This window comes from Hakea prostrata, chromosome 4, assembly GCF_041222555.1.
Source record: "Hakea prostrata isolate BN-2017 chromosome 4, UWA_Hpros_2, whole genome shotgun sequence".
NCBI lineage: Eukaryota > Viridiplantae > Streptophyta > Magnoliopsida > Proteales > Proteaceae > Hakea > Hakea prostrata.
In genome coordinates, this window is record NC_142603.1 from 5,671,346 (window position 1) to 5,691,428 (window position 20,083).

Here is a 20,083-nt window from a genome sequence, read left to right on the forward strand (position 1 = left end):
TTTTCACTGAATGGTTGCAAAATTTGACGACCTAGTCAATGATTTGTGTTGCCATCAGTTGATCCTTCTCTTATACTTTTCTGGAACTCAAAGAGACCCTTGGGGGTTCTGGCTGGATTGAGCAGATGGACTTTTGGGTCATGTATGGTGCATGGGAAATATTTGTGCTGTTTGTTACTGGAGCCGTGACAAACTGAAACTTGTTAGGGTTTTAAGGTAATTTAGGTAAACTACTTGTAAAGGGTTTTGCTTTGTATTTGTAGTGAGGGTTTTTCCATTGATATGAGAGAGCTGTGAGGTCCCTGTTATCGATCCGAGAGGAGTGATAGATGTGTGACTGTAATTCTATTCTTCATTGATAGTTAAGCAAATCTTATCTCATAGTGATCTTGTTGAACCATGCTAATACTTCTGTTTGAATTACTTACAGTGCTTATTACTGGAGAATTAGATTTATTGTATTCTAAACCAATACATACACAACCATATTTGTCAGAGAGGTTACACGAGAACAAAGAATGACAAATAATGGAAACTTGAAAAAGAGGAAGATGATTTACATTCACATTGTTACAATTATTTATGAATTGAGTTGAACCTTACACCAAGTAATCAGTCTGATACACCATGGTTGCTTATTTCCACTAGAACATCTGTTCAGCTAACTTCCTAAGCATTACATATGTAATATCCCCACCCAAAAGAGAAAATAAGGATAAAGGTCAGTTATTCCCCTGGAGAAACTAATTAGACCTTCTTCATAGACTCAGCAAGCTTTGTGGACAGACAGTAGGCAACAGCTTCAATGGTGATCATGGGATTGACTCCAACTGCAGTAGGCAAAACACTTCCGTCACATACGAAAAGACCCTTGGCATCCCAACTCTCACCATTGTCATCAACTGCTCCTTCTTCAGGAGTAGCACCCATCCTACAACTACCCATCTGATGGGCAGAAAAGTAAGTGTTCCAATGTTCTTTACCTGCCATTGGACCTTCCAATGCTGAAACTGTATCCAAAAACTCCTCCAAATCCTTCTCCTCTGTCCCTATACATTTGATCTTTTGCCCATCATTTCTGAAGGTACCCACCTCAGCAGCTCCAGCAGCAATCAAAATCCTCAGGGCCTGCCGCAATCCTGCAGTGAGGTTCTCTTTGTCTATTTTAGTAGGTGAATACCTTATTTTCCCTTCAGCCTTCACCTCCCCTGATCCCTGATCCCTGACTAGTGCAAAGATGTTGCAGGTCCTCGCATATTTCATCAACCTTTCCTTCATGTCACGTCCAGATAACCAAGGTGTCAGCGAAGCGAATGAAGCAGGACCTAATGCAGGAGTTTCTATGATGTACTTAGTGACATTCGTGTTCTCATCCACTCCCTTGTTCAAAGATGTGATTATACCACCTTCATATGCTTTACCTTTGAGATCTGAGGTTGACTCTGGAAAGTATCCCCAACCCATTATAACAGGGTGGAGACGAAGATGTTTGCCTATATTTGGGTTCTTGAGTCCGCTTGAGATCATCAGAGGTGGTGTCAAGAGTGACCCACAAGCTGATACTGTTACCTTAGCTTTGATGTGCAGCTCCTTGGTGATGTTCTTATCCACAGTTGTGGCCATTACTCCCAAGCACTTCAACTTTTTAGTTCCATTCAGCTCATCATTTCTTCCCAATATGAACTTCTTGGCTTTGCATCCAGTTATGATCACTGCACCATGATCTACAGCATCCACCAACCAAGTTGAATCAGTCCCCTTCTTTTCCCCTGTTTTACACCCAAAACAGCAGGAGCCACAGTAATGAATCTCTGAGGAATTTCTAGGAACATAGTCAACCTTCAACCCCATCTTCTCGCAACCCTTACGGAGAGCTTGATTCTGGATTCCTTCCATTGTACATGTCTCTGTAACACCAAGCCTATCAAACACAGTGTCCATGGCAGCATGATAGTCAGCATTGGCAAAGGTTGGAAGCCTGTGATCCACAGCCCATTCCTTGATCACAGAATCAGGAGTTTTGATGCAGGCAGACCAGTTTATAGCTGAACCACCACCCACTGTTGCCCCTGCAACCACCAGCATTTCCACATTATCAGATGTTAGAAACCCGCCTTTTTCGTATAGCTGATCCATTGAGGGAGCCTCCAGAGATGAATAGTCTTTAGGCACAAAGTAATCCCCTTTCTCAAGGACAACAACCTTTTGCCCAGAAGCTGCAAGAACAGCAGCTGCAACTCCTCCACCACAACCAGAGCCAATAATGGCTACATCACATTCAATATTGTAATGGTTCTGTTCTTCTATGACTTTCAAGCCTTTTTCTGTTAGTGATCTAACAAGGGTTGAATCAGTTTCTTGCTTAGTTTCTACTATTCCTTTCTCAAGAGGCCTTCTCCTTTGGGTTCTGCTTGACTTCTCATTAGTCTCTAGTTGATATCCCATTGCATCCCAGGCTGGGTTTTTTGTTTTTTCATCAGTCTGCAACAAGGCCACAAGAACAGAAAAATTAAAACCTTGTAAACCCCACTCTTCTGCAATTCCATAAAGAACCACCAAAGTGCATAAAAACTTCAACCCTACATGACTTTCTAATTAATGTCAAAAAGTTTCATAATCTTCTCTACTTCACAACCACTCTTTTGTTTTGATTGAAAAGACAATAAATTATTTGGTCATCAGTTACTGTCTACAGAGCAGAAAATCAAAAGTAAAGAGTCCCTTGCCGTATTTCAGTATTTCATATACTGCCAAACTAATGGATTCAAATTTTTTTTTTTGGATTTATAAAAAGGATGCTCTATGATACTAATCAGAGTCCCAGGGTTTTGAAAATAATTTTTTTTATTTTTAAAATTAATTTTCCTTGCCTTCTGGAAACATTTTCTTTTCTAAATTATCACTCCTTCCTTTCATGTTACTCAATATACTTAGCTCAACTACTTAGCTAACTATGAAAATGACAGTCTCTACCAGCGAATCCTTTTTCTTAAGAGGATGTATAGGAATTTTTGAAATTGAAACTGTAAGAAAATTCTTCCATTTACAGATAAGATAAGAACGACAACTCAATGGATATTTGCAGAATCTGACAACAATGCTTCTGGAATTTGGAAGTAGATGCAGAACCAACCTTTTCTATTCTAGGATTCAGAAAATAATAATAATAATAATAACTAAAACCAGAAACTAACCAAATTCTATGAACAGATGATAAAAGAGAGAAGAGGAATAATCATGGTGGGTGAGTAAGCTTACCCGTGAGAAGAATGTGAAGATGCAGAAGATTTTGGTAATCAAAAAAGCTCCTCTAAGAGGGACGAAAAATCTCTCTGTTGACCATTTCTTCAGAATCAATTCTCTTTTTTCCAATGGAATTTCAGAGAATTTGTGAATGAATGGCCATTTCCACGCTAAACAGAGCATCCCACATAAAAACAGAGTCCCCAATCTGGTTGATAGAAGCCACAGCACAATCCGAACGAACACCACACCTTCTGGTGGAGCCCTCTTCGCAAGAAGCTCTGCAACCTGTTCTCCATAAAAGAAAACACCCAAAACCATTAGAAATTTTCGAATTTTACTTCTGACACAACAAGATTACCGAACAGGAATGACAGAAACCCAGAACCCAGTTGTACAAGTTTTGAAATTCGACCCAATTCAGTTTGAACCCAGAAGCTCAAAACAAGATTAAGCAGAATTAGAGGTGAAAAAATTGGTTGGGAAACCAATGAATTTACGAATTATTACCTCATCAGGGATTGGTTTGTGAGAGGCAGAAGAATTGAAGAAGGATTCAATGGACTTGTTTGAGGGTACTTCCTTGCTGCCAACATGGAGAGGATCTTCAGAAGTTATAGAAGGAACAAAAGTCTCACAGATTGCAGTGAGTGATTCCTTCTGAGATGATGAGAGGCCATGGTTATAATTTTGAACCCTTTTCCCACCACTCAACAGAGGGTGGCATTCCCTGGTTCTTCCTTCCTCTGCTTCCATAATGCTCTCTCTCTCTCTCTCTTCTTCTTCTTTTTCCTCTCCCCTGATCTCCTTTTGTTCTTCGCGTTCTCTCTGAATTCTATCTCAACTATGAATCTACTATATATATACCCAATCTTCATATCTCAAGAGAAATAAAAAAAGAAGAAGCAGCAGAAACAAATCAAAAACCAAAAATAACAAATTCTTTGAAAGAGTCTAAAAATTAAAAGTCTAGTCCAAGTTGTAATACGAGTCAAATTTGGAGTAATACGATCCTTAATTGTAATATGACATAAAATATTAGTTTTTTTTTTTATCATCTATTAGTAGATTTTCTATTGAAGTCATGTGTTTTGGATATGGTTGCCAAATAAAGTGCTGATGGTTAAAGCTTTTCTATTAATCAGCTGTGGAAATTCATATCTACAGAAGAATAACAAGGCAAACTCTAAAATTAGATCTTTATGTTTTTGCCCCAAAGAGATAGAAAACAAGTTTGGATCTCACAATACCATTCATTATGCATTTGAAAATAATCCCCAACAATATTTTTACAGGAATAGTTGGCCAAAGGCCTAGACAATATATTTTATTTTTTTTGCCAACCCCGGTTTCCAAGGCTTTGCTATATTTTATTTTTTTTGCCAACCCCGGTTTCCAAGGCTTTGCTCTAACAATATCTTTAAGTTAGTAGAAAAGCAATACTCGAAACTGAAACCGTATCATACCATTTTTTCGTATTTACATTTACAAATAGTAACTGCACTGCCACGTTAGAAGTACCATGTTATCTTGATACAATTTTGATTTATAAATGGTAGAGAAATCATATGAGGCATGAAATGATATATAATGTCGCTACCATACCTAGAAATGCTAGCATATGGTACTATAATAGAAATCATTATTGAAAACCATCCAGCGTTGCGGGTCAGGGTCAGGGGTCAGGATCATACAATTTTTTCTAGGGGGTTTCGCTTTCAAGTTTCAATACCAAATTTACACCCTTAGTCTAGAGACTCTAGACACCTACTTTGAGAGGTACAAATAGAAAAAAGAAAAACTAATCTCTTGTGGTGTGTCGCTTTCATTGTCTCTCCATTGTCTATGATATTTAGGTCATAGCTTCTAAATTTCTAAATTTTAAAGCAATGGACCTTCTTAGGAGATTTAATGAAGTCACCTAATTCAGATGGCCCGACTTAGGGGAAGATAGAGATTGGTCTTTATCCTCTACGTGGTTGTTAGAGCTTTGTTTGGCCTTGCATGTTTCTCCTCTTCAATAGAATGCTTGGCTACCCAAAAAATAATATTCATATCTTTTTTTAATCTACTTAGTGTTCATTTGTCATAGGGTGAATCTTTTGACTGTTGGCGGAGAGCTCAAAGGAGAGTGAATTTGAGTGCCGGTGGTCAAAGGTTACTAAGAGATGGAAAGAAAAGTGGAGAGGGGATTATTATTATAATAAATATTAAAGTGGGGTTTTATGATAAAAAGACACCCTTAGTTAGATACAAGTTACAAACAAGGACAAACTTGATGTCCAAGGTTTTCAAATTATTAAAGTGGGGTTTTATCATAAAAAAAAAGAAAGAAAAAAAAAACCCCTTAGTTAGATAGAAGTTACAACCAAGGACAAACTCGATGTCGAAGGTTTTCAAACAAACTGAGTTAGGGTAGGGGTGACATTTTACATACACAGTCTTATCCTAACAATTATTGTTGCTTTAATACTTTAATCTTAAATTACAGTCGGTGCTCTACTGACAATTACACCAAAATTGTTTACAAGTTTCAAGTACAAGGTGAAGTATCATATCAATTCAATCAATTTTTTAAAGTAAATAACCTCAAGGATGGTTTAGTTGGTAAGAAATTAATATTTTCATGCAGGAGTTTAGACTTCGAATATTTTTAGGGTTTAGAATGATTTGTTGTCTTATATTTAATTATATGTAAAAGTTACCCTTTGAAGAGTAGTCAAGGTGTGCCTAAACTAGTCCGAGTGAACCTCAATTTCAAAAAAAAATAAAAAAATAAAAATATATATATATATATATAATAATAATGATTTATATTTTGTTTTCATTAAAAAAGATTGAGACATTTAAGTATTAGTTGCAAAAAGTATAAAGGGGAAGAGAGCCTCCTGAACCACTCATTTGTTTATTGTTACATGTCTCTTTCTTATTTCATATACACACTAATTATCTCATTACAATTTGGGTACCACATATACCTCAATGCATCAAATTAAATGTGGATGGTTCATTGTTTAAGGATCGAAGAGTTGCGGGATTTGGAGGCATTGCACATGATTATGGGGGCAATATGCTCTTTTGATTTGGTAGAGGGATCGATTCTCAAGACATTCTAACTATTGAAGCTCTGGAAATGCGTCAAGCCTTACTGTGGGCCTGTGGTTTTCATTTACAGGAGCTTGAAGTGGAAACTGACAATTAGGTACTAGTTCACATCTTGCATCAAAATCCACATGAAATACCATGGAAGATATTCTCAATCATATCTGACATCCAAGAACTCAGACTTCAATTTGCATCTATCACTTTTCATCCATATCTATCGTGAAGCAAATTTGGTAGCCGATGTTTTGGCAAAAGAGAGTGACTTATCACAAAATGTTTTCCTCACTATCACCTCCCCCCCCCCTTCTTTGGCGTCTACTGTTTGATCAATTAGGTGTAGGTTGTAACAGGGGTTTCTCTGTTTAAATAAATGACATTCTGTTCTACCAAAAAAAAATAATGGCTACCATTTCAAATTTATATGGAAAAAAAGAGAAATACTAACCCCCACCCAACATCTAGGGTCTCTATCAAGAATCCAACTTGCATGATATCACTATCAATTGTTTTTAAAAATTAGTTTTTTTTTATATATATATTAACTAGAATATTTTTTGGAAGTAAGACAAGAAAACTTAGCTGATCAGTGCCTCAAGTCTACCCGTGTCGGTCGGGCAGTGTATCCTGACACTCGTAAATGCGGGGAGATAAGGGAACGATCAGCTTGAATCAGAGGATTTTGCACTCTCCATAAAGTAGTTTTATGACGTTGACAAAGATAGTTGGTAGAAGTTGTGTTAGTTTTCAAGACTTGAAAGCTATCATCCATTGCCACCTTCTTTGTTTTTTCGTGTGAAATACTAATTTAATTCAATTTAGAGCCTCTCCTTTGCTCATTCCTACCTGCTTCTCTCATTCCTATCTACTTTTTCTTTCATCTAAAAATTTTAGCATTGATAAAACACGGTAAAGTCATAGAGGTAGCAATCATACCTCGATACAAAAACGTCATTCACATATGAAGTTTCAGATGATTGAGTGCGTTTTATGCTTGGATATGATCACCGCACTGAAACTATGTCTCACTAGATACGATTATCTCTCTCTTCACCTCACCTTCACGATAATTATATACACTCATAGGTACAGTTAGTTTTACTGATAAAAACTTCCAAAGGGATGAAAAATCACCGTTTTGATAAGTTTTGTAACCCAAAGTCAGTTTTCGCTAGTTTTATTAACTGAAACTTTCTGTACGTACGTACTTTCGTCCCAAACAAAAATATCTAAAAACAACTAATCATGTAATTTTTTGATTTATAAATTACAACCATATCTTGAAATATAAAACGGATTTGACCCAAGAAATTTGGGATCTTTTTTAAGTCTTATTAATTGCAAAACTTGTTTAAGGAGAAGATAGCCTCTGTGATCCACTTGTGATTAGTTTAATTTATGGGGTTACCTACTTACCTATCTTTTTCTTATTTCGTTCATATACTTCATCTCATTTATTAGATCTTATCATTTCAAACTTTCTTACCCAAAAAAAAAAAATCATTTTAAATTTATATTGAACAAAAGGGAGAAGGAATGACCAAAAGAAACACCAATAACTACTCTAATCACTATCAGTTATTTTTAAAATTTGATTTTATACTAATTAGAACATTTTTGAAAGTAAGACAAAGAAAACTAACTTAAAAGATAGAAACAACTGTTAGCATTTAAAACTGCCCCTTATTTTAATGCAAGTGGTTTTTGCATTCAAGATAGGCATTTATAGGGTGGCCTTAGTGACATGGAGAAAGATAAGAAAAAGTGGAAAAAGTGGAAAAAGGTAGGAATAGAAGTTAATTTGTATTAGGTTATAGAGGTGGCACAACCATGTCCAGACACAAAAGAAGCCAACTCTGTGGCTCATTCCTTGGCTCAGGAAGCCCTAGTGCTTGAGACAGCATTGGTTTGGCATAATTCCACTGTCTGGTTGAAGGAGCATGTTCCTCAGCCAGAGCTTGTGTCTCATTCTAGTTAATCTAGTTTTCTACCAAAAAAAAAAAAAAAAAAAAAAAACATGTCCAGACACAAAAATATTATCGATATATGAAATTTTGCTTTCCAAAACTAAAGGATATATGAAGTTTCGGATGCCTAAAATGCGCTATATATTTGGATATGATCACCACACTGAATCTATGCCCTACTAGATTGAATTATCGCTCTTCTCGCCCCACACTCACCTAACCCCATTGAGTCATGGTTTGTTGCCGTACAAATATCTCTTATGTGGCCCTAGGACAGTCACACGTGGTATTTTTTAGATCTCCAATGGCGAGAATTATAAAGACAGTGGAAATCATAGCTATTGAATCTTGAAAAAGTCATATATACGAGGCTATGATGTGTAGATTTGATCATATGTGATGTTGTATTTGTTCATAGGGAGGTGAATAGCATTGCCGAATCCTTAGCCTGGAAGGCCTCTTCTCAAGCGAGTGAGAAGATTTGGCCAAATTCCAATCTTTGGATCCAAAGTTTGTTGGTTTCAGTAGCTTACTCTCTCATCCATGTCCTCCTGTTTTCGATGAACTGTTGTTTTTTAGGGTAAAAAGAAAAAAATTTAAAAACTTTAAAAAAACAAATAAAAAATTTTAACCCCCCACCAATTTACTTTGCATATTGACATTGACTAGTATGTATTCATCTGCTTTTTTTGACTTTTAATGAAATTCACAATTTAGGGTTCAAAGGCTCCAAACTTGACTGGTGACTGAGCCTTGAGATATCAAAATTGAATAAACCCTAGGTTTACCACCTTGCAAATCAAAATGAATATCAAATGGGCCCACCTAATTTGATCCAAGTTGTAGTGTTTTGGACTACTTCAACTTCTTGAGCCACTCTGTATCAGCAAAGTGTTCTCTAGTCAAATATGAAACCGTTTAGGTTTCAGAAAGGATTTGATTTTAATTAATTACATACATCATTGTCAAAAAATTTGTAAGACTTTTTAATTTATTTTTTCCTTATCAACTACAAACTAGTCATAAAGACTGGGGTTTTCTAGGGGATGGAGAGAGAAAGATAGAGAGAGACAGAGGTTTGAGCCTAAAACTTCTCTAGTCTTACTGTCTTTACATAGAAGATTGTCACCAAAAACGACCATTTTTTCTATAGATAAAAAATTATATCATTATTGAATGCCTTTATGTCTGCTATATTTGTTGTCGTGTTGGTCTAAACAACCGTCCCTGAGTTATCCTATATAAAATCAATGTCATCTCCTAAGTTATTCAACTTACCAATTAGACATTTCATGGGAAAAAATATGTGTTTTACTGTTAAGAAATTGAAGTCAGTGATGATGTAAGCAAATTAAACTTTTCAAAAAGACACAAGTACTTTTAAATGAAAAACGCTACAGTCGACTCGGTTTTTGTCTACCTTTACTATCTGCAACCACTCATCTTCTTCCATTCTTGCATCTTTACAATTTCTATTCTTACACAATTTTTTTATTTTATTTTATTCTCCTTTGCCATCTATCTTCGTGAAAAAAGGGGGTAGTATTGGAAATAGATAAATAAAAACTAACGGTGCTAATAATAGCTAATAGGAGGTCGATCTAAGTGATAAATTGGATAACTCAGGGGTGGTGTTAATATTAGGAAAAAAAACTCAAGGAGTTGCTTGAAAATATCCCCTTTTTATTTCTATTGGTTAAATAGAAAACTAAATAGTTAGATAAGTCAAGTTCTAGATAACACACTATTCTAACATCCTTTTAATGATACATTCAAGACGAAAACCCACATTTAAACACTGACAAGATAGACTCCAACTAAATAAATGATGACGAAACATCATAACTGTATTATCATTTGAGTCTGGATCAGCGACCCTGACGCTTCCTGACCACAAAGAGCAATGGGGCCCACGGTGAAAAATACTTTTTGGAAAAAATTAAAAAAAAAAAACTTTTTTCCACCAATGGGACCCAATGGTTTTTGTGGTCAAGAAGCCATGGGGCGGGGAGATGATCCGGATTCTTATCCTCTACCTTCACTAAGTATAGAATATCTCTTACCAAACGAAAAGAATGAGGGTAGAATATCCCTAATCCAATCAAACAATAACTAATAGGAGGTCGATCTAAGTGATAAATTGGATAACTCAGGGGTGGTGTTAATATTAGGAAAAAAAACTCAAGGAGTTGCTTGAAAATATCCCCTTTTTATTTCTATTGGTTAAATAGAAAACTAAATAGTTAAATAAGTCAAGTTCTAGATAACACACTATTTTAACATCCTTTTAATGATAGTATGATACATTCAAGACGAAAACCCACATTTAAACACTGACAAGATAGACTCCAACTAAATAAATGATGACGAAACATCATAACTGTATTATCATTTGAGTCTGGATCAGCGACCCCGATGCTTCCTGACCACAAAGAGCAGTGGGGCCCACGGTGAAAAACATTTTTTTGAAAAAATAAAAAACTTTTTTTCCACCAGTGGGACCCACTGGTTTTTGTGGTCAAGAAGCCATGGGGGAGCACTGACGGGGAGATGATCCGGATTCTTATATCCTCTACCTTCACTGAGTATAGAATCTCTCTTACCAAACTAAAAGAATGAGGGTAGAATATCCCCATTCCAATCAAACAATAACTACCACCAAATGAACTCCGAGGGTAAAAGACCAAAGCTTCTGCATAAGAGGTCAGAATTCGAATCATCTCAGTGCCAGGGGTAAAGTCTCGCCTATACTACTTATATAAAGCTCCCCTAAGAATGTAGTCGATGTGCACCTAAACTGGCCCAAATCGACCGCAGTTCCATTAGTGGTCAAGCATAGAGACATTCAAAAGGAATTAGAATTGTTATATTGACGAAAAAGCTGGCAGAGAGGCCACAGTTGAGATAAGACAAATGAGTGCTGTTGCTCAAACGTTAAGTCTTTTATGTGTGGCTGTGTTTTCAATCAATCCAGTATTGTTGAAATTTCTCATAGAATTTTTTGAAAATTTTCAGTTTTTAAAGTCGAAATGGGCTTTAGAGTCAGTCAGTGAATGTGAATCATGAATGTTCAGAAAAGCCATCAAAAGTTACAAATCAAATTAAAAGCAAGTTCAGAGTTGTTATAAGTATGTGATACCTATATATGATGTGTGACATGATGGTGACAAATGCATTTAAATCTTCAAAACACTAAAAAAAGCAACTACAAAACTGGTGGAGACAGGAGAGCCAGTGACACCCTCTAGAAGAACACGAGATTCTAACGTGGATGTTCCATTGCCATTGGTGAGTTGTGATTTTTAATTGATCCCCTTATACTTATCCACAATGTATTTCCAGAAAGGTCAGATACGAAGAGAATACAATCTTCTATCCTTACAAATCGAGATTTCTTGCGCGTCTTGATAGTCAATTTGCGATGCAAACTAAACTTAAAGATAGAACATGCTTCCTATATGTGGTTTAATAGTCAATTTGTCTTTCGGGTCTTGCTTCTGCAGAAACCTTCGGCACTGAATTTACCCTATTATGGGATTGATCGTCGAAATACTTGAAACTCTAGACAGTTAAAATGTGTCCAATAGAAAGGGAAAAAATTCAACTTTATATCATTAGCTAGGAAAAAAAGTCATTTGGAAAAATCCTACCAAATGAGTTTGGTATCTAGAATATTGGCTACCCACAACCTGTACTTCTATTAAGCAAAAACTTAATTAATGAGATCAATATAGAATGTTCGCATCATATGGGTTTGTCCATGAGTTAGACAAACAATTTTTAATCACTCTTAATTTCATTAAAAATCATTTTTTTTTAACTCTTGGTTGAAGGTCTTTTAGAAACAAAACATAAAAGAACCAAATGAAATGATTAAATTCTGGGTATGGGTTCTTATACAAATTAGATTCCGTTGGCATGGCATTTAAAAGTTCCTATGGTTTTTTTTTTTTTTTGGTAAACCACATTTCATTCCTGGTGATATTCCGGCTACAAAGCCTGGTTTATCCCCGTGGGAGCGCCTTGAAGCAGAGTCTCCCTTGGGAGAAAAGAAATGCAACCTACAAATTTTCTGCAGTCTGTCAGTGGTATGTTAGTCCCATGGTTTTAGACAAGTGGTTTATGTGTGAGCAACGGCCCCAGAAAGGGATTAACTAATGTTAGGTTCAAAAGGCTTGACTTCAACCATTTGAACTAAAACAAGTCAGAGCTAGCCATTCTACATTCCTACCTACTTGGTCACTCCCTTCACCCAAATCCTTCTTAGTTCTTCCCAACCCTATGAAAAATTATTATATAATTGTTGCTTTGGTGTGCAACAAAGAATTGTCATTGCTTTACCTCTCAGCATGATTTACATCTTTCATAATGGAAGGCATATTGACTTTGAATGATAATCATCCCTTCGAATCTTAATAAGCTTCAAAACCTCACAATGTTTCAAGATAATTTAAATTTGAGGCTCCATACTTGACTGGGAAATGATTTTCTTTTATGGTGCAAACTCCATTTGTCAACCTCTGAAGCCCATATTTCTAGAGTTCAGATCTGCTGCCTGTCGAGGGAGAGGTCAATGTTCCTCTCGCATCTCTCCATCACATATTAAGAAGAAAGGCCTAAAATCACCTTGGGAGCATAGACCTCTACCACAAGATACCCTCAATGCAGTGGATTTTAGTCAGGATCAGGAAGAGGGGCAAATGTGCACAACCTCACACCCTGCTTCAAAGAAAAATGTTTCCAGGTTTAAACCCACAGCAAACAGGTCACAATAGCACAACTGAGCAGGTTGCTTTGCTGGATATGTTGTCAAATACATTTAAGAAAGAAAATAGGCAGAATTGAGCAACAAAGAGAGTGAACTCCCACTGTATATATATATATAAGGTAATGCAAAGCAGTTACAGCTAGAGTTAAGGGTACATCAAATGCCTCCATCGTGCAGGGCGATCTTTTGATATAAGAAGCACCCTAGAAGATGAGTAATCAAAAGAAGGAGAGCACATGTTATCTGGACCAATAGTGTGTCTAGCTTCATGGATGTTCTCAGAAGGAATAGTTTGCTTGCCATAATCCTTCAAGGTATCAAAAACGAACATACCCAGAGAACATACACCCATCACAAATTTTGAATTCCCCCATACCTGCGTAATGGCAGTGCTATGGAAGTAAGCAGGGCGATATGGAGGTGCGTAAGTGTTGAGAAGCCTTCCATTGCGCAATGAAAACTGCTGAATTTGTGATCTTGATGATTCTTTTAATGCTGGTTTTGTATTGGTGCATCCAAGAAAAATGGAATCACCACGAGAGAAGACAGACTGGACGGTCACCCCTAGTTTGGATAACTTGAGGCCCACACCAGATGGAAGACGAAAATCTAAGATATTTATGCCTTCCCCAGTACAAAACACACCATCATTTCCTACTGCTTCTGAAGGACTTACCCTGCATTTCAAGAAACAAAAAATCAAAAGTTGTAGAAGAACCTTCTACTACCTTCTGAAAACTAAGGTCATTTTAATTTCTTTTCCTATGTATGGCTAGATAGTAACTAATACCTTCAAGGCAAACAACGCATTCACAATAAACTTATTTACCTTGGGAGGACAACAAGAAGATGCAGAGAAATCATTAGACAAACAGTTACACATATTCTAATGCTACCCCTTTTCTTTCAATAATGAAGATTCAATTTACCTCTTTGGATAACACTAATCAACATGGACTGAAAATAGACCCATTAACCATGTGCTAAAACAAGACATTCAAGGTCCCAGTGTAGAATGTGCTTTCATTTATCACTAACCCATCTTCCCCTGATTGGTTTTCTAGGTAATGATGATTCATAAGAAAAAAGGTTCATAATACTTTGTGTTTGACATGCAATAGTAATGACGGAAGTTTCCTGGCATGCAAATGGATATAGATTAAAAAGAAAAATCACACACTTGTGAAAAAACATTTCACCTTTGGCGAACTCCACCACCTAATTCAGCATCTGTGTTATTCACATGAAGAGCAGAGACCTTCCGACCAGCTGAGGAAACAGACACTAACGCATTAGGGTTGAGTGAGTTCACATCCCAGAGACTAATGTTCTCTGTATCAGTAAGAACCACCCTCCCTCGACTTCTCCAGTGCAAAGGACTAGAATAATCCATCTCCAAGACTGGCCTCTGTACATCCCATTTCATCATCAGCTCACCATCACGAATATCATAGACTTTAACAGCCTTCCGACCACTGGCAGTTGAGACAATTAGTGGACCACACGGCTTGTACCACCATTGCTGGTCTTCAGTGTCCGAGACTGTGGACAAAGCACCTCTTCTATGAGCACAGTTGGGAAGTTGACCAAGAACAGTTCTCGAAGAAGATATGGTTTTACCTTCCTCAGTGTGGAAAGCCTGCACATCTCTGGTATAATAATCCCAAGAGCAAAAACCTGATTCAAAGATATTTCCTGCTGATGCTGCCACAACGTATTTTTTTGAATGACCATCTCCATCAGGAGCTCGGACCATCCAACAATCCCCCCACATGTTGGGTGACAGTCCAACAGGGGGCATGAATAAAGCCTTCTCCTGCAATAAGGAAAAATCCATCAGTGTACAATAAAAGACCCAAGTACTGGACAATCCTGCTTGTCATCCTTGCATATTCAGTCTATACATGCATAATATACAAAATTAAATACTGCATGCACAAAGATAGATAATACAGGTATAAACAATGAGAAAAACATGAAAGAACAGCATGGGTCTAGCTTACTGAGACGTTCTAAGAAACTTCAATTGAATCCATCTCATTTCTTTTTACTTTTGGGGGGGTGCCATTATCTTGAAATCAAGGATAAAGGCTCAAGGATAAAGGAAGAATCATACCTAGATATATATTCACTCTGACACGAAATAGAAAATACAATTAAAAAATTAGATAAGCCCTTCAACTTTTATCAAAATTTCTAGCAAACAGATTCCCTTCATATAAGGGTTATGCAAGGCTAGGGGTAATACAAAAGGGAAATGTCAAATAAATTTGTGAAAGTAAAGCATTAGTTAGGGGAGTGGACACTCACCTCAACATGAGTAATATCATAATAGGAACATGAACCATCATCATGAGCAAGAAGAACTGCTTCACCCTCCATCACAAACCATCCACCAGTTGCGGTCTTGCGTCCTATTTTTCGGATTCGAGTAAAGTAGGAATCATCGGTTTCTTCTTCCTCTACAGCTACAGGTCTATTTTCCTCATCATCAGAATCTTCAAGGCTTTCACTGGAAGTTGGTTCGATCTCCAGGTCACGTTTTCCATCCACAATCTTGATGTTATCCTGTGCTTCCGGAGTTGCTGAACCATCCATTTCCTGAATTTCAGAAAACTCTAAATCAGCATGCTCTTCCCGTGTGCTGACTTTAGATTGGTTTATGTTCAGTGAAGCCAAGAATTCCAACGCAATAGGATTCTCATCAATGGGGCTCAATGACCCATTTTCTGGCTTGGATTCACTAGCCTCTTCTCGAGAACTTTGTAAATGATTTAGACTGCTTCCTGTTGTGGACACTGATGTTCGACTTCTGAGTAATTTGCGATGAGGGAACAGCCTGGCTTCTAATTCTTCATGATTTAGGTCTTTAGCCAAGCTTTTTGGCTGCTCTAATTGCTTAGTTTCAGCTTTGTCTAAGCTTTTGCAATGAGGAATGCTGCTCTCAACTGTTTTGGATGAATCTAGGTTACTGCCATCATCTTTTACAACATGAACTATGGCCTTCTCAATTCCAGAAATCTTATCCTGAATATCAGAAAGTATCATCTTTGAAGCATCTGTATTGTTCATATCCAACATCTCCTTTGTCCGCTTGATGTCAGATGCAATTCTTTTGACTTTACCTTCCAAAAAAGCAAGTTTCTCATGAAGCTTACTAGGGTATTTGTTGACTGCTCGGACACCTTTTCCTTCAACTGCAATCTTCTCTTTCGAAATTTCTGAAACTTCAGAAACAGCGAGAGTATTTTCACATATTTGCTTGGGTTTTGAATCAAGGCAAGCCATATCCCTGGATTTTCCAACGTTCACAAACCTTTCTGCAGCTACTCCAACCGCCCCTTTGGAATAGTTATCCAAACTACTCTTCCTATTTGGTATCACCTCACTTGAAACTTGAGATCTTGAATCTAAATAAAATTTATCTTTACTACTTTCTGAAGAACTATTCATAACCTTTTCATCCGAAGCCATCAAATGTGAGCTTAAATTAATTTTCTCTTTACAATCATCTAAAGCCCCAACACCACTAGAATAGCTGTAACTCGATTTTGCTTCGGAGGCTGATAAAGAATCCATCTTTCTGTTGTCTTTACCTGAATCCACCTTCCTACAACCTCCCACAACCTTGAGCTCATTGTCCTTCGAATTTGGATTAGAACTGGGTCTGTTCTGCTGATGTCTCTCCGTAACCTTAAACCCATTCAAACCCTTTCCTCCATTTGAGACAAGATTGGTTCCACCCACTGAACTACTTTCTACAGTATTTACCGATCTAGTCGACGAAGAGGAACCAGTAGAAAGACGATCCTTCCTGATATCGGAAAGAATACGAACAAAATCAGAAGGGTTTGGCTTCGAATTCTTACCTCTGGCAAGGGAAGTCGTCGAACATCGAACACGGCCCTCGCCATCCTTAGCTGGGCCGGCAGTCTTGTCGATCTGTGACATCGGAATCGAGCGAATCAGCGGTTTTTGAGAAGCAGGCGGAACCCTAGTAGCAGAAACCGATCTTGGCTTTTCTTTTCCGACAATCTTTTTGCAGCTACCAGCGTTTTCCTTGTCGGGAAAGGGCGTTAGGGTTTTCTGAGTCTTTGACGCCATTATCTTCCCTCCAGCGCCGCCACGCTCCTTTACTCGCCGAACGGTCGTCGACGATAACATCTTTCTCTGTCTTTCTTGGAGAACAGAGATGGAGAGAATGTGATAGCAATTATTTTTCAAATGTAACGAACGGAGGGAAAAACAGAAATGCTCAAATCTTGTGGTTTCTGCGGCGGGAGAAGAACGAAATGTGGATTTGAATTTCAAACTTACAAATGACAACGTCACTGGACAGGATAGGTGAGGTCAGGATATAGGAGTCGACGAAAGTCACGAAGCTCACTGGACCGAAAGCATGGTTTGAACCTTAAAAAAAACCAGTTCCGGTCGGTTCTACCTTTGAATTTGGTTCACGTTTTTAAACCAAAAAGGAATTGATTCTTAGCAGCTTTTTATTTTTCTCTGAAGTTCATCTGGGCTTAGTGTATTGTGAACTGGGCAACCCCCTCAGGTTGGTTTTTGGCAGCTTTTTCACAGTTTTAGAATGTGGAATCATGGACCGATCTATTTACGACAATTTGAATCTTGATGCAAAAGGAATCGAGCTAGGATCTTGTACACTGAGGTTTGTCCTTTCTCAACACTTCTCCATCACACATTAAGAAGAAGCGACCCATCTATAAATTCTTGGGAAAATTTCTCAGATAGTCAGATGTTATCAAATATTTTTAAATTTTTTTTACTCAAATAGATTCTATTTTTGAAAATAATTACTAAATTCTAAATTTTGTGATAATTTTTTCCGCCCCAATTAATATTCAACCTTAAACTACCCCAATTACCCTGAAGTCTTTCATTGTAAACGATAAAATTGATGAATGATAAAAAGACTAAGAGCTACAAAAGATAGACATTGTGGGCCCAAGAAGTACTAAGAGATTGAAGTAATTAATAAGTATTTCTTACTTGTTTTTATATTAAAGACTTGAGGGTAATTTGGGTAGTGTGTGGTAGAATATTAGTTGAGCGACAACAATTATCATGAAATTTGGGATTTGATAATTATATTCAAATTTAAGATTCATTTAAGTAAAACTTTTTTTAAAATATCTTACCAGAGTAAATCTTTTTTAAAATTTAACCATCTGCCCTAAATTCTTAGGAAAAAAAGAAAGAAATATACCCCTCAATGGAACCACTCCTAATGTGTGGTAAAGAAATATTAAAAAAAATACCGAACAAAACTCACGAAAATCAATATTAAAAACCGAAAGGTATTAAATTTGCCCATAACCAGCATTACAAGTGTCTATTTAGTATGAAGACAACAAATTGTAACAATTTGTCTCCAGGTCTTTTGTATCTATTTAAGGAAATTTAAATCCGATTACTAATAGAATGCAAATATGGTAATACCCTTTTCTGAACGAATGCTAATGATTATTATCAGATTGATTATCCCTCATCGCTGTTGGGGATCTGGACATTCTCAATCCATGAAATCTTCATAGCCAAGGGAGAACCAATTAACTGTTCCCAGGGATACTGGTGATACTAATTAACAGATCAGTTTGCCCTAAGTAAGGTGTGACAGCCCATAAAATGAACAGTCCAAACTACAGAAGCTCTTGGAGGGAATTTGTTTGAAGAGATTGATAACCCTAGTGGGACAGGAAGGAAGACAAACATTTTCCATACAAGGCTCCTAGCTGTTTGATTATTCTCATACCCCACAAACAGTAAACAGAACAATGAGAACAAAATCAAATTAATATAGAAAAAAAAGGAGATTCTGCTCTCCTCCCCCCCCCCCCCACCCCCACCCCCAATTCATATCATGTGGCATACAACAGCGTAAGAAGAGGAAGAGGCCTCTTCTTCTTACACAACTAACTAGTAACACTGCAACTTCAGCATTTGCTTTTTCACCAATCCCCAAAGAAAGAAACTAAATTGATCTTCATGAATGTCCTTACCAATTCGTCTTGAAAGGATTGGTACAGGCACGGTATGAGAGTAGTATCTTACGCTACTGTTCTTCCATATCTTCAGGCACTCGGTGCCCCACATCCGTGCTTTTGGCTGCTGACTGTTTCTTAGCCTTCTTGCTCCTAGCCTTCTTGGCCTTGATCCGACGCTTCTTCTCATTGGCATCAACCCATGAATAGTCAGATGGGATATGGAAAGGGTCAATCTCATCCTTAAAGCTTCGACCTTCGCTATCACTTGATTGCCCACCACGACTCCCTCTCATCCATGAAATCCATGATGACGATCCCTCTGATTCCTTGGATTTGGAATCCACGAAATGTGCTGGACTGGAGAGAGGGGTCGAGAACTCGTCGACTGGCTGAAGCTCTTCAAATTTTGTGAAAGTTATAAGAACTCGAATTGTTGGAACTATAGGAATGGCAACCTGTAAAGATAGAAAGGACAGAACTCATGATTCTTATTCAGGTATTGAGAGATCTACAATGCAGCCAAAATATTAAAAAACAATCTCCATAAATATTATACAATAAAAAAATTTTAGGTGCACTCTTGCTCTACATTATATTAATCTGATGAAGTTAGGAGTCCTGAGTTAGATAAAATTAAATCAAGCTTCAATCCTCAAAATCAATTAGGAGTCATGAGTTTGACAGAACTCAATAATCAAAGCTTAAATATAAAGCCAAAGTTCCTCAGATTGTCTTGTCTTCATCCTCCATGCGGATCACAATTATTTTGACATCCATGAATATTTAACAAGGTTTTCCCTTTCCTGCTTCAGGTATTAAGCTACAACATAGTCATACACTCCTCATGATGTTACTTCACCGAGAAAGGGAGTGAACAGTTATAGCAAGGTTTCCATGCTACCAAACAACTTCTCCAGTATCAAATTTAGTTTCTAGAGGGTGTGATAATGACTGATTTTCAACCAGATATTCAAATGAAGACTTAAGACTTTACCAAC

At 37.2% G+C, this 20,083-nt stretch overlaps 2 protein-coding genes across 3 annotated transcripts; both read right to left on the reverse strand.

Moving 5' to 3' along the window:
- Positions 1–555: 555 nt before the first annotated feature.
- LOC149017352 (long-chain-alcohol oxidase FAO2-like) lies at positions 556–4,109 on the reverse strand. Its single transcript, XM_089151684.1, has 3 exons — positions 3,754–4,109; positions 3,259–3,531; positions 556–2,481 (listed from the first exon to the last, which is right to left on the reverse strand). Exons 1-3 carry the CDS (start codon positions 3,997–3,999, stop codon positions 748–750), a joined length of 2,253 nt encoding a protein of 750 aa, XP_089007810.1. The 5' UTR covers positions 4,000–4,109; the 3' UTR covers positions 556–747.
- Positions 4,110–12,921: 8,812 nt separating this feature from the next.
- LOC149017353 (KIN14B-interacting protein At4g14310-like) lies at positions 12,922–17,550 on the reverse strand. Of its 2 annotated transcripts, XM_089151686.1 has the most exons (4): positions 15,391–17,550; positions 14,701–14,896; positions 14,280–14,622; positions 12,922–13,757 (listed from the first exon to the last, which is right to left on the reverse strand). In XM_089151686.1, exons 1-4 carry the CDS (start codon positions 17,242–17,244, stop codon positions 13,226–13,228), a joined length of 2,925 nt encoding a protein of 974 aa, XP_089007812.1. In that variant the 5' UTR covers positions 17,245–17,550; the 3' UTR covers positions 12,922–13,225. The 2 variants fall into 2 exon arrangements, with proteins under 2 accessions (XP_089007812.1, XP_089007811.1); XM_089151685.1 differs by having other exon boundaries at positions 14,280–14,896.
- Between the last annotated feature and the right edge of the window lie 2,533 nt (positions 17,551–20,083).

Coding starts and splice junctions, on each gene's coding strand:
- LOC149017352 (XM_089151684.1), bottom strand. CDS start 3,999: ATGGAAGCAGAGGAAGGAAGAACCAGGGAATGCCACCCTCTGTTGAGT. Junction 3,532..3,753: donor ACAAACCAATCCCTGATGAG/GTAATAATTCGT, acceptor TATGGAGAACAG/GTTGCAGAGCTTCTTGCGAA. Junction 2,482..3,258: donor TCTTCACATTCTTCTCACGG/GTAAGCTTACTC, acceptor GCCTTGTTGCAG/ACTGATGAAAAAACAAAAAA.
- LOC149017353 (XM_089151685.1), bottom strand. CDS start 17,244: ATGTTATCGTCGACGACCGTTCGGCGAGTAAAGGAGCGTGGCGGCGCT. Junction 14,897..15,390: donor ATGATATTACTCATGTTGAG/GTGAGTGTCCAC, acceptor TCCTTATTGCAG/GAGAAGGCTTTATTCATGCC. Junction 13,758..14,279: donor GGTGGTGGAGTTCGCCAAAG/GTGAAATGTTTT, acceptor CTTGAAATGCAG/GGTAAGTCCTTCAGAAGCAG.